Consider the following 14536-nt stretch of genomic DNA (forward strand, 5'->3'; position numbering starts at 1 on the left):
CATATAATATGATGGGGGAAAAATGATGACAAAAGTGTAAAAAGTGATAGAATAGGACCTAATGAATAGCTCTCAAATCCATTTACATAAAATGGAAATGGAAGATGATGTCCAAATTACACCCACCATACACTTTCCTTTTATTGTAGAAAGAGAGAGACAGAGAATGTTATGATCATCCTTTTTGTCGATTACTTTTCTTTTGTTGTAACGGCAAAAAGCAAAGCAAAAGTTTGTACACTCATGCACCACACGAAACCCTCTTCTTTTCATTTTATTTGTTTTCTTCAATTGAATGCTGTGTGAAACAAAAACACTCCCAAACAAATTCAGAAACAGAATCGGGAGATATATGTCTGCAACCTTTCTCTTTGCTTGGTTCACACAAAACCGCTGAGAGAACGAGGAACGAGACGTATTTAGTCAATATTCATGGAGTTCATTTTCAAAATCATTTGACAATCTTTAGTCGGATTTCATTTTTGGACTGGATGGACGCTCATTTGAGTTTTGTTGGACTCTGATACCATATCAATATTTATGAGTTTTATCTCAAAATCAATTGATAATGAGAGTAATGGTTCATGCATCTTAATTACAAACGTTGTTAGGTATTAATGTTTTGTCTTACTACTTTGATTCCTATAACTTAAAAAGTTTTTGTTAAATCCTCAATTGTTAATGGTAAAAAAAAGGTCTTAATGTTACCTCCACTACTTTAATCATGATAGAAGGATTATATTATTTAAGGATTATGTGGCTAAACTGAAACTAATGAAGATTAAAGATTTATGCTATCATTTCAAAAAAAAAAAAAAAAATTGAAAGTTGAATGATTTGTTTAGAATCTTTTACTAGAGATTTTTTTTTTAAATATAGAGACTGTATTAAGACACAACTCTAAAGTTTATAAACAAAAGCAAATTATAATTTAACACATTAAAAGAATTATATTGATCAAAAGTTATGATTTTAAAAATTTCTCAATATCAAAATTTTATAAATGGTAAGAGCACATTAATTATGTACAAAGTTAAAGAATATAAAAAATTTCCCATTCTTTTGATAATTTATCTAGCTCCTCCAATGATCAACAAATGAGGAAAGAGCCGACATTATGAACATTTACCTCCTGAAGATTTTGAAATTTTAAATTCATTCGCCCTTTATTAACTTTATTTATTAGAAAAGTAAAAGAGATCATTGGTAATGGCGATATATGACAACTAGCAGCTTGCTTTAAAAAAAAATGAAAAATAATAAACCACCACCCAACCCAAAAGCTTAAACTAATGGGTTGGATAAATTTAATTCACATATTAGATATCTAATAAGCATCGCTCCATTTTGCAATGAATCAAAATTCTTGTTAAATAATTAATTGAGAGTTAATAAATAATTTTTGAAGAATTAAAATGAAAGATTTGAGAGTGTAAGAGATCTAAAATTATTTGGTTTAATTGATACTTGTCTCTAATCAAAAAGTCATGAGTTCGAATCATCTCACATTCATGGACGATATATTATAATAGATCCATTTGTTATACTAAAAAAATAATAAAATAAAATAAGTATAAATGTTGATGTACTGTACTAGAATTTAAGCGAATTTTATTTTAATTTCAATGGCCTAAAGGCTAATGGCAATGATGTGATCAACGTTTTAATTCATTGATGACAGTCTTTATTGGGATTAATAATGTAAAGTATTAAGATGAAACAAATTTTCAAAGGGTACGGATGAAAGATGTAATCTAACCTTATATTTATTGCCTACTAAATTTCAAATTTCGATTTTATATTTATGAAACCAAAGACATTAATTTTAAAATTTTATTTTAGTCGAACGACTTGTCTTTGATTAATTAAGCTATATTCTTAATTTAACTAAATTTGATTTAATTTAGGTTTATCATTACTTGGCTCTAAAATATAAGAAACGATATTATTTTTCTTTTATAAATTAATATGGTAAATGAGCATGCGTTTATTTCAATTTTTAATTAACTAATATTTATGATTAATCCATAATGCTTAGTGACTACATTAATCCATTGTTTGTATTTTTAAAATGTTTTAAAATTTGAACAAAAAATTAGAAGCTAAAAGATCAGTGTTCTTTTAATAATCATTAACTAATTACTTTGTTTATATTTTATTTTATAGCAATTTCTTGGTTTGGTAAACTATGTTTAAGAGATAGGATAGATTGTGATATTTCTATGGTTAATGAAGCTTTTTTTCTTTTAATATTTATCATTATTTTCTTAACAGTTAATCTTGTAATATTTATCTTAATTATGTTAAATTTACCGCAACCTTTAAAATAAATCTTAAAAGTGGTCCATATAAGCTACTATTTTTGTAACTTTCAAGAAGATTTCATTAAATATTTAGATTCCTTTTTGTTATAAATAATCAGTCAATTAATTTTGATTTTCAGATAAGCATCGTTTTCTTCATTTGAAAAATAATATAGTAAAATATGTACAGAAGTTTGCCATATTTCCAACATGTGGAAGTACAAAAATGCCTTTACATCATCAAGAAAAGTCACACGAAAATTAATGGTTGATTTCTTTTTTACAAATCCAATATATATTCATTAATTATCAAACATTTTACTGATAAAAATATCTAGTATTTTTTAAATTAAATTATATATTGCATTGGTAGCTATTTTTTTTTTCCGTTTCTAAATGAAAAAAGAAATAAATGTGTGAACCATTTCTAATTTCTTATTCTCTCAAATATTAAATTAAAAGAAGTTTTATATTCATTTTTGTATACAATTTAAACAAAAATGAAAAATAAAAAACAGAAATAGTCATCACATGCATAAAAAAAGAAACTTTGCTAAAGATTTTTTATTTTTTATTTTTTAATTTATAAAATGCATAAAAATATTAAAACATTAAATGCAATTAAACAAATTTTTAATATTGTATTTTAAAAGTTAATTTTCATGTAAAATTTTTATTTTTTAATTTAATATTTGAGAAAACAATAAACAAGAAATAGTTATTGAAAACATTCATATATTTTCAAGGGAATAACAATTACTAAGAACAATTCTAATTTTTTTCTTTCTTCCAAAATAGGAAACAAAATACCAGAAGTGAGAATGTTATAAAATACTTTTAAAAGACAACACTTCTAACAAAAATTGTGTGCAAAACATACATAAACGATAATAGCGATTGTTTATTTATATTTATTAATTATGGCAAAATTTCATTGATAATTGCTTCCATAACTAAATAAAATTACGTTGAAGCCATATGAAATGCAATTCCAACCAAATAATGAACTCTTGCACATGTACGGGTATGGGAACAGTGCCTTAATCACTTAGGATGAAGATTCGAACTCACATCCTTTAGTTGAAAATAGATAGCCCTAACCAATTAGTTAGTTAATCACATTTTTTTAGTTGAAATATAGATAGTCTTAACCAGTTATATCCAAGTACGTATTAACTGATTATAATATATAAACTAAATGGAAAAACACGTTCGTCTGCTTCAAAGTGCCAAAAATAAATTTAATACCAATACAACTTATAATCAATGGACGGACAAACTCAATTTTTACTAAAAGAAAGAGGTTATTAGCAATAAAATATTTAAAATAAATGTCCTTAGAGCAATAAACTAAATAAAATATTAAATTAAAGCTATCCCTTAATTTTTTTTTTTTTAATGTTTATTTCATTCTTTTGGATCACATTTTAGCCACACTAGCCTTCAATAAAATCTCTTTAAAATGTAGCTACAAATGAAGTGTATGAGTTAAAATAAATTAAGAATTAAAGCTACGCAACTAAAGTATATATTTTGAAAGTACATAATCCAAAATGAACTAAAGAACAAAAATATAGTATTTAAACACCTTATCTTTTATTCGTGGGATCGAAAAAAGTTTTTTTAGTACAATAAATATGGAATGAATTTAAATTAAACCTCAGATCTCAAGAGAATGAATTATTTATCTTTAGTGTTGAGCTACGATTATATCGGCTAATAAAATTATTCAATGATCGATTTTGTACTTTGATCGAACTTAATTTTGTGTGAAAGGGAAGAGGTATGTGAGAGTAAGCAAAGCAAATGGATTGGATGCATGATTTTGTGGTAACTTACCTACCAATCCTTTCTCTCTCTTGTTTCTCTCTCTAGAATATCACTTGGGTTTCTCTATATAAATCACATCTCTCCAAATGCCTTCTTCCCCATTATCCCTTTAGAGAGAGAGGGCTACAGAGGAGAGAGAGAGGCTAGGGTTTCTTAAAGCCCACAGCCATATTCCTCTAATTCAGATCAACAACAGGAACAAGAAGAAGAAGAAGAAAATGGCCATTTTTCAGAGTCCCCATCTCTTAGTACTCACATTTGGCATTCTTGGTAACACCATTTTTCTTTCTTTCTTTTAAAAATTCTTCATCTAATAATATTCCACACATTGATATCAGAAAAATATATAAGCTACACCACCCCAGTCAAGGAAATCACCTTTTAAGACCCTTTTTCAGCAATGAGTTAAAAGTTGTTTTTCTTGAGCTTTTAACTTGATACGGAGAATTACATAGCTTGAGTGCGGGTAGCCTGTGTTTCGAGTGTAGAATTTATCCAGTTTAAAATTAAAACAATTGTATTTGAGAGGTTGGCCGAGAAAGATAGCTTAGTTTTATGAAAATACCTTTTAAAACAAACCATATATTAAAAAAAGTATTAATGTGACTATCATTTCCACACTCATGTATGATTAAAATATATATATATATATATATATATATGTATATATTCTTTTAATAAAAATGAGGCTTTCAAAATTTCACCCCACTCTCTATTGTGTTTGTTGTGAAATAATTCTAAAAATGAGAAAAGAAATTGAATGATTTTTGCAATTTCTAAATTTTTCCCATGCATTAATGGCTTCTCAACTAACTCAAAAATTTTCCCTTGCAGGCAACGTCATTTCCTTCTTCGTCTACTTGGCTCCTCTGTGAGTTTCTCTTTTCCTCTTAATTTGCCTTCAATTAAAACAAAATTATATTCAAAAGTTAGTATTTTTTAATTTTCCCTCTAAATTGTCGCTTAAAAAGTTAGAAGGGGGATAGGGTGGGCGCATCAAAAATTGAACTTGAAGCGTTAAGCTTGTTTGAATTATTTCTTAGGCCGACGTTCTACCGAATATGGCGAAAGAGGTCGACCGAGGGCTTCCACGCACTGCCATATCTGGTGGCGCTCTTCAGCTCCACCCTTTGGCTCTACTACGCCTTCCTCAAAACTAACGTCTTCCTTCTCATCACCATCAACACCTTTGGCTGCGTCATCGAGTTTCTCTATTTCATCGTCTTTGTCACCTTCGCCACGGACCCAGCCAGGGTGAGTCTCTCATAATTCGTTTTCACTGTCAGGTCTCAAATATGACGAAAATGTCAAAGTCTTAATTTTTTGGAAATCCAAATAAAAAAAAAATCAATAGAACATCTATACCAACAATATTTATGGAAAATAAATAAAAAAAATTTAGACCTCAAAGAATATCTTTAGGTCTTAGGTTCAGGCGGCATGGAACACAACTCCAACCAAATTAATCCTTTGCTTATATATGGGTACGGAGACAAGCATACCCAAAGTATAGAGACATACATGTCAAAGAGCCGCCGACTCCTAGATAATATATATATATATATATATATATATAAATTTCACACTTCTTAAATAAATCAAAATTCTTACCGTATTAACATTATGTTCGTATTTAATAAATTATATTTGTTGTCATTTTTTATATTTTAGTATAATGGAAATATCGATAAACTCCTAGCTCTGTTGATATCAGATCTATGAACATATGAAAATATCGACACGGTGACGGACGGTTTTTTGTTTTTGTTTTTGGGTTTTGCAGAGGTTGACGATGAGAATCTTTGGTGTGATGAACATGGGGCTGTTGGGACTGATCCTTGTTTCAATTCACTTCATTTCCAAATCTTCGGATCGTGTTAAAGTTGTGGGGTGGATCTGTGTGGCTGTTTCTGTCTCTGTTTTTGCAGCTCCTTTGAGCATTCTGGTCAGCATTTATTCTCATCTTTCCAATATTATGGAAAAAATTCATATAATTAGATGCCTTTATGGATCAAATAATGATATAGTTGAATATAAACGACGTTGGTATTAAAAGTTTCTACACTTTTGGAAAACTTTCCCTTTTGGGTCTCTTGTCACGCGGAAATTGTTTGCACTTAATTACTTCTTAGGCACATACGATTAATTTAGTAACTTTTGGTCGTATTATGAATTTGTTTATCTCATGTTCAAAAAATAGGTACGTGGATATCACTAATGTAGTTGGTTTTTCCTTTTTGCAGAGACAAGTTGTTCGAACAAAGAGTGTTGAGTTTATGCCATTTCCATTGTCGTTCTTCCTTACATTGAGTGCCATAATGTGGTTTGCTTATGGCCTTCTCCTAAAAGATATATGCATTGCTGTAAGTAATCTCCAAACATATATATATATATATTATAAGAAAGTGAGTAGGGTAAATTGAAACTGACATATAAAAGTTAACCATAAATGAAACCATAGAAACTAAATTGAAACTCGTTAAAACCCAAATCATGCATAGAGATTAACTAAATTCTCATATGATTTAAGTTGTTTTTTTTTCTTTTTTGGCTTGAGACAGATTCCAAATGTAATGGGGTTCATATTGGGGTTACTTCAAATGGTGTTATATGGAATTTACAGAAAGAGGAAAGAGGAGAAAGAGAAGCTACCAGAACAGCTAAAAAACACAAGTTGTGGAGCTGCTGAGGTCCATCCTGTTACTGATGCAAACAAAAATGATGCACAAAACCAAACCAATCAATGTGCTGTTTAATAATTCCACTTTTTCTTTATATTTTCCTCTCTCTCTCCTCCTCCCCTACCAAAATGGCCCTTTCTCTCTCCTCTCCAACAACTTTTACCTATATTACTATAATCACATCCATTTCTCATTCAGATTCGGAACTTCACTTCGTTTCTCTCATGTCCTTGAACTTTAAAAGAAACTTATCTCTATATATTGTTGAATTGTAATTCTTACGAAGTCGTTGCAAGTAAAAGATGATAGATAATTGAAATATCAACGGTACTAGAAATAACTAACATTTATCTAATAATTAACATGTCAAACCGGTGTAGTTACAAAATTTTGAAGCTTGTGGACTAATGGGACACAATTGTTACCTTTTCAACTAAATAAGTATATATTATACATTCTCATATAATATATACTTATTTAGGGTCGAGAACTAAAACAGAGACGGAGATAAGGAAAGGCGTATTTCCTGTACCCATCTCAAAGAAGAAATAGGAGAAGTTTCTCGACCCTATTTTAATGGGGATTCCTCACCTCGTTTGGGACGAGACTGATTAAACATTTCTATAAATGGAAGTAATGAAAGAAAGGCTTCATTGTGGTTTATAATAGGAAGAGAATAGCAAAGTTGACTGATTGAAACAGTTTTGTATCTCTTTGGTTGTGGTGCTGAGTTCATTCATACACAACAAAAGCAAATCAAAGAAGCCAAGCCTTGACTTTTTCAATTCCTTTTTTTCTTTTCCTTCTTTGTGAGTCTCTCTCTCTCTCTCTCTCTCTCTCTCTCTACATTCTCCTCCACCATGCTTACTTTTTCTTCTTCTTCCTCCTCATGTGTTGGGTATGGAATTTGTAAAGGAGGAAAATTTCAAGTGAGCAAAAAGTTTTGAGAAAAAGTACTGACCAAGTCTCTATAGGATCAACCCAACCCCTACATCAAATTGCTTTGCTGCTCGCAATGACACTAAGTAGCAGCATACCAGCAACGATTTAGAACCTTAAATACGCCCATACATTGGAGTTTCTTCGTTCTGGAATGAAGGGAGGACGGAGACGAGGTAACAGAGGTGTTCGTTCCGTTTTGTATTGTTTCTTTTAATTGCATTGCATTACTTACCCGTTTGAGCCATCAAAACTGCCTTGTGCACTCTGTCGTCTTTTTTCTCGCCAATTCTCTCCCCACATCTTGGCCTCAGCAACTGCACGTTCTCTGTCTAAATCCCTATTCAAAATCCTAACGGTCTCCCTCGGAGAATCGTCCTTATCAGGACCATCCAGTGCCCACCTTCGCCCGGATGCTCCCCCTTCTTCCCCTCCACCTTTCTCATCTCTGTTCCGTCTTTCATCCCGATCACCAGAACCTCGCTGAGCAGAAGGACCTGAAGGAGAACTTGGATCATAGGATTGGTTTGCCAAATAAGAGAGGGCAGTGACCACATCTCCGATCAGCGGACGGGCTGCAGCCTGTTCTTGCGTACACATGGATGCCACAGCTAGAGCTTGGTAGAGACCTCGCATCGGATACCTCCCCTGCAACTGGGGATCAGCCAATTTCGAGAATCTTCTGCGGTCGTTGAAAAATGGGCGTGCCTGCATTGTATAAAACAATACAAAACTGTAACTAAACTACCCTTTTATCAGAACATTGCCTGTCTGTCCGTGCTACAGCATATAAATATTGTATGGCTTACCCAAGTAACAAGGTTCTGTTCGCCTTGGGGTCGGGTGCTATCAATGGCTCTCCGTCCAGTAATCAACTCTAAGAAAACGACACCGAAGCTATAAACATCAGACTTGACTGTTAATTGTCCGGTCATGGCATACTCAGGAGCACAGTAACCATAAGTTCCCATGACCCTGGTGGAAACATGAGATTTATCTCCAACAGGGCCAAGCTTTGCAAGGCCAAAATCAGAAAGTTTTGGATGATATCCTTCATCAAGTAATATATTGGAGGATTTGAAGTCTCTGTAAATAACTGGAGGATTTGCCTTGTCATGCAAGTACTCTAAACCTCTGGCTGCACCAGCAGCTATTTTCATTCTTGTGTTCCAATCTAGGGGTTCCTTATCAAGTGGAATTTCTGATTTTAAAGAAAAGATTATAATCAAGAAAATATGATAAAAGGATATAAATACGTAAAGTTTTCTTGAGAAGTTATATGATATTCTTCATAGAAAAAATTGCAACAAGCAAAGAGAATGCAGAACCCCACTCCAGTTGGCAGTAATAAAATAAAGACTTACAGAGATCTTTAGAAAGAGAGCTGTAAAGAAGGGAAAAATTTAACAAGAATAAAGCATGATTCCCAATTTGTAAGCCCTAAGCTAAAAATAAAAATATTAGGAATCGTTTCCATGGATTCATTCTTTTTGGGAGGATAAGGAATGTCATTCCAATTCTCTCAACTTAGTGGGTACTACTACTTTTTCTTTATTTTTACCTTTTCTTAGTTTCTATCTACTCTTTTGTAGGTCTTACACCAAATCTAACTTCAATTCGCATTCTAAAAATCTGTAGAAAAATGTTCATGGTATTCCTCTACATTTAGATTCTAATTCTAAAATAATTTTAATGAAGACAATATTATAAATTTTATTCGCATTCTATAATTTTTATTTCTGATTGATTATTGTTCTGGGTCTTCCTCATTCCTGTTTTTATTAAATAATGGGGTTTACATGATTCAATCAAGTAACAAGTTAATACACCATTATTATGCACATTTCTATAAATGACTCCAAAATATAATCAAATGGGATGATTGAGATGACAGATTTACTACATTTTATAGACACTCACAAAATCCTAAGAATGAGTAACATTGGAAACAAAGAGAAGCTTCTCTTGAATCACATAACCACACACAAAATGAAATATCTGAGACATTGACTTCTGTTCCTTTCCATGAAACTCAATGGTTTACAAGAATAAGTAGAATATTTTCCAAAGACATCGAGCCAAAACTACAATCGATAACAAGAAGTCGTGTTTTTATATGTGCAGTCATTGATTAAGTGAAAGCTTATGTATTGTTTGGATAACAATTACTTCCAAAAACTATAAAGAAAAGGTTTGATTTAGCTTCGAACAGTATCTTATAATTTCCACATAATAAATCATAAAAAAAGTAATCTAGATCAGAAAAACTGTTTTTAGCTCATAGCATGAAACCGTAATTCGACCCCATTTCAAGAAATAGTCCCTTGGCCTATCTAGCATGCTCTTTCATCGGATGGAATGGTCTTGACACAACATTTCAGGACAATTAGTGATCTGGCTACCATTTGAAATAGGTTCACAACACTAGAACTTAAAAGCTAATCTCAAATGCTAGATCAAGAATGACCGAACCAGAAATCCCACACACTAAGAATTCAAAAAAATTCATGGCACCTATGCTTCAAAGATCATATAGTGCTCACAAGTAGGATTGTGCAAGACTACCTCAAGCCAATCGCTAGATCTTATCCAATGTAAGGCTCACGCCCCCTTCCCAAAAATATATTCCAGACTAAATCGATCTTGAACTAACAAGAAAAATGGAAAGGTAGGGAAGCATGATAAAAGTTCAAAGGTGAGAGTTTACAGTGGCTCACAATCAATATCAGACCTAAATTCACTTCTCTATTGCTAAAAAGTAAAATTTCACAATAATAGAGAAAAAACATTAAAGAATTCGAGTCCTTGCTAAATCGTAGGGTGTGGTGTATGAATAATTTCCTAAAAATATTATTCATATATTGAATTCTTATTCTCACGTAGTCCATCTAGATGATAAGTTTTCAAGTCAGGAGAAAATGTTACCATGAAGATGATCTTCCAACGATCCCAAAGGCATGAACTCATACACAAGTAGACGTTGATCCCCATCAGCACAGTAACCAATCAGATTCACCAAATTTGAATGATGTAGAAGGCTAAGCATGAGAACCTCCACTAGAAATTCTCTGTTACCTTGAAGACCATTCCTATCCAACTGTTTAACGGCCACAATCTGCAGTAAAGATATAAATCAGAAACTACCATTGAAGGGGGAAGATTGCTCAAAAGTAATAATTTTTCCCCTCCCAATTCACAAAGCTCTAAGTTAAATGTAAGTGCAACTACAGCTGCCAGTATCTTACTGGAAGACCAAGATCAATATACAATTTGGTTGATAATCTCTAGATTTATATTATGAAGGAATTGTACCGTTCTCAAACCTATACATCTATAAATCTATTGTTCCTCAAATTTCTGAAAAATAAATTCAATTAAGATTCAGGAGCATGACAAGTCTTTTCTTCAGTTGGAAGAATTTGCATATCGAGCTTGTTTACGCATAGAGAGGGCGGGAGAGGGGGGGTTGTTCCAGTATCATTATCAAAGTATCCTTCAAAATATACAAATATAAAACATATCTCAACTCTAAAGAACCTGTAATATGGCAGGTAACTTCTACTAATTATTTCAAAAGATGGTAAGTAGAACCCTATCACGATCTTTGGTGCCAGTTTAATAAAATGTGATTTTAAAGAACATGAGGGCAGTATTAAGTCCTATGATGCATATATGCATGCATATGCATCTAATGCATATATGACAAGATATATTTCTTTAACAAATCATGTAGATACAAGATAGCATTTCTTTATGGATATGTATTATACAAGTCAGGAAGACTTAATTGATTCCAACAATCTGATTACCCCTTTTCACTTCAAGTAAAAGATCAACTCCAAACTATTTTTCCAGCACAAGGAAATTCTAATTTACTATAAGAAACAAGTATATCTTGTTTTTAACAATGAAATTCTAAGTAGTTGAGGGGATAATATCTCGATATTCAGGCATGACAGAACCCTATTAGCTATCATTCAAGCTGCCATGACATAATATCTTGATTTAATATGCATACAATTTCCAGTTAACTCATGATTTCTTCGAAGTTCAAATTGATATTAATTTCACTCTTCTTACATTTCCTAGGTTGATACTGTATCGTGCAAATCAAGACTAATTCAATTTCATGTCCCCTTTCCCTTCAAGTAAAAAAAAAAAAAAATATCAATACCAAACTATTTTCCCTGCACAAGGAAATCCTAATTTACTAGAGGATAAAAGCAAAGACATCGAAATCTAATACAAAATTGAAATTTTAATCCCCGATTTCTGTAACAATATCGATATGATGCCTTAAAATATAGACACATAACCTGGCCTGTGCTTTCAAGCCGCCCTTTGTATACACGTCCAAATCCTCCTTCCCCAATAAAGCACTCGGGTTTAAAATTCTTTGTCGCAATCGCAAGCTCACGGAAAGTGAATGTTTGAGCAGAAATATTGACAAGAGGAGTATCCTTGGGACTCTGCTGTTCCCTTTTGGAACCTCCATTACTCTTTGATCTAAGTTTCTCTATTCCTGCAAGCAAACATACCATCAGAATAAAGAAGTAAAAGATCCATTTGAAGCATGCAGCCTCCCTAGTACATTTCAGAGCTTGGGATCTGTCCTCCATAAAAATAGGGGGAAAAAGGTTTGAAGTATTAAAACTCTATTTACAGAAAAGATCATGAAGCTGCCATAGCAAAGTGGAAAGAAACCTAATACTGCAAAACCCTATTAGCTATCATACAAACATAACTGATTCTGAGTACAAGAATTTGAAAGAACACAATTGCCAGATTTGTTCACCCAACAAATAATTGATTGCGACTCTGATCCCTATTTCTAACTTATCAATCAGATATATCACACTACAGAATTCACCATGATTCCTCAAAGGAAAAGAACACCCGTTTATCAAATTTAAGAAACCCCTGCTGGGGTCCACTAATAGTAGCTCCACATCTTTCTCTCCATTAAATCAACGCGAGAGAAGCCTTTCTTGGGCTAAAAGAAGTAAAGAAAAAGAAAAAGAACAATAAATATGAAGCGTTTTAACTAGATCAGGAACACTCAGAAGATTTTCCAGATGAGACTAGTCAGATCAAGAACCGAAAAGAAGAGAGAAACTAACCGGAAGGAAACTTGGAAATGTTGGGTGGAACCATTGGATGGTCTTGCTTGCCATCGTCGCTTTCCTTTTCAGGATTCAGCTTCTCCTCCTCCCTCGAATCGAAACAAGGAAAACAACCCATGTCCTCAAATCAAAAACCCAATCCTCAAAATCCTTCCCCTCCTCAAAAATACACAAAAATAAACGACAGAATTGATCTCAGACGCCGCCAGACTCGATCAAAGGTTCAAAACCCAATCCAATTATCTCGAGAACAAAAACAAAAATCACATCAAGGGGCAGTAGAAATCTCCCCGTTCCTCAAAATTTCCAGTCCCCGCGATCGGGTAGGTGGAAAACAAAGAAGGATAGAGAGAGAAAAAGAGTAGAACAAGAAGAATCCAAGTAGTAGAGCGATACCAATAAAGGATGAGGAAGAGAGGGTCGTTGGCGAAGAACCAAGAGAGATTTCGTGTGGGAAGGATTAACTTGGTTGGCTCTGTACAGTGAAAATGAAAACCAGAGTTAAGAAGAAGAGCCGGCTTCGCTTCGCACTCTTAAATCACACACACACGCCCTTGTAAATACACCACTTCCATTTAATCAATTAAGTAAAAACAGGAAAAGAAAAATCCCCATTTCAATTCACACCCACTGTTTCTCCACCTCTCTCTGCTAATTCTATGGATAATAATTGAATAATGATCCAATTATGGATCGTTTTTGCGAATTGTTTTATGGGGTCGTGTTCATGTGGGAAGGGCAAACGGAAGAGGGATTGAATCGAAGAAGAGGCGTCGAATGGCGGGACTGGCGGAATCCAACATTCAACTGCTGAGTTGATTATTGCGAGATTTTTCTTTTACTTCTTTCCTTTCATTATCTCATGGACTTGGATTTCTTCCCTGTTTCGCGTTCTTCCGACGCTGATTTCAATTCCACCAATCGCAACAACATCACGCCATCGCCATCCGATTTCGATCCGACGGTTTTCTACTCGCTTTTCTACGGTATCAAAGTCAAACCATTTCCTCCACAATAGCTGCGTATATAGAAGGTTCAATTATACGTTTCACTCTATACAAACCCTAAAATCCAATCTTAGACGTGTATATTCTCGACTAAAAATATCACACTTATAGAAATCAATTCCTAAGCTTTATCAGAATCTGACCAATAACGATCAAAATTCTATAGACCTCATCTACTGTTTAGGTCGGGTTGACAACTCAAATCTAGATTTATAGTTCAATTCATGAGCCTAACGCGATGGGTCAAATATTATATCAAACTTGAATTGACCCATATAATAATTATTTTAAATTATTAAAAATATTAATATTTTTCAAACCAGGTATATGTGTGATTTTTTAAAAGATTTCAATAAATTTTATTTAAAATAATAGATGTGTTTAATAATAAATATATTTAAAATAATTTAAAAACTTTTCAATGACAATAGAATAAACATTTAAAATTGAAGAAATTTTGTATTTCTAAAAAAAACAAATTTCAAAAAGGAAAACATCATCACAGTTACAAAGATTATGGGAAGGAAGATAATTTCCTTACCTATGCCCTTAATATGTTAGCAAATTAAATGAACTGAAAATGTCAAGGTTGTTTGCATGTTAGTCTATTAAATAGGTTTTTTAATAATAATAAATAAATAATATAATTATAT

General features: G+C 32.6%; 2 protein-coding genes across 2 annotated transcripts; one reads left to right on the forward strand and one right to left on the reverse strand.

Moving 5' to 3' along the window:
* The first annotated feature begins 4218 nt into the window (after window positions 1-4218).
* Window positions 4219-7025, forward strand: SAG29 (senescence-associated gene 29). Its single transcript, XM_022293251.2, has 6 exons — window positions 4219-4403; window positions 4968-5004; window positions 5177-5387; window positions 5917-6078; window positions 6377-6496; window positions 6695-7025. Exons 1-6 carry the CDS (start codon window positions 4352-4354, stop codon window positions 6887-6889), a joined length of 777 nt encoding a protein of 258 aa, XP_022148943.1. The 5' UTR covers window positions 4219-4351; the 3' UTR covers window positions 6890-7025.
* Window positions 7026-7448: 423 nt separating this feature from the next.
* On the reverse strand, window positions 7449-13868 carry PBS1 (Protein kinase superfamily protein). Its single transcript, XM_022293229.2, has 5 exons — window positions 12874-13868; window positions 12070-12275; window positions 10679-10868; window positions 8563-8954; window positions 7449-8461 (listed from the first exon to the last, which is right to left on the reverse strand). Exons 1-5 carry the CDS (start codon window positions 12992-12994, stop codon window positions 7985-7987), a joined length of 1386 nt encoding a protein of 461 aa, XP_022148921.1. The 5' UTR covers window positions 12995-13868; the 3' UTR covers window positions 7449-7984.
* Window positions 13869-14536: the final 668 nt, after the last annotated feature.

Source organism: Momordica charantia (genome assembly GCF_013281855.1).
Source record: "Momordica charantia cultivar OHB3-1 chromosome 7 unlocalized genomic scaffold, Mcharantia_2.0 BLBB01000007.1, whole genome shotgun sequence".
In the NCBI taxonomy this organism is placed as follows: domain Eukaryota; kingdom Viridiplantae; phylum Streptophyta; class Magnoliopsida; order Cucurbitales; family Cucurbitaceae; genus Momordica; species Momordica charantia.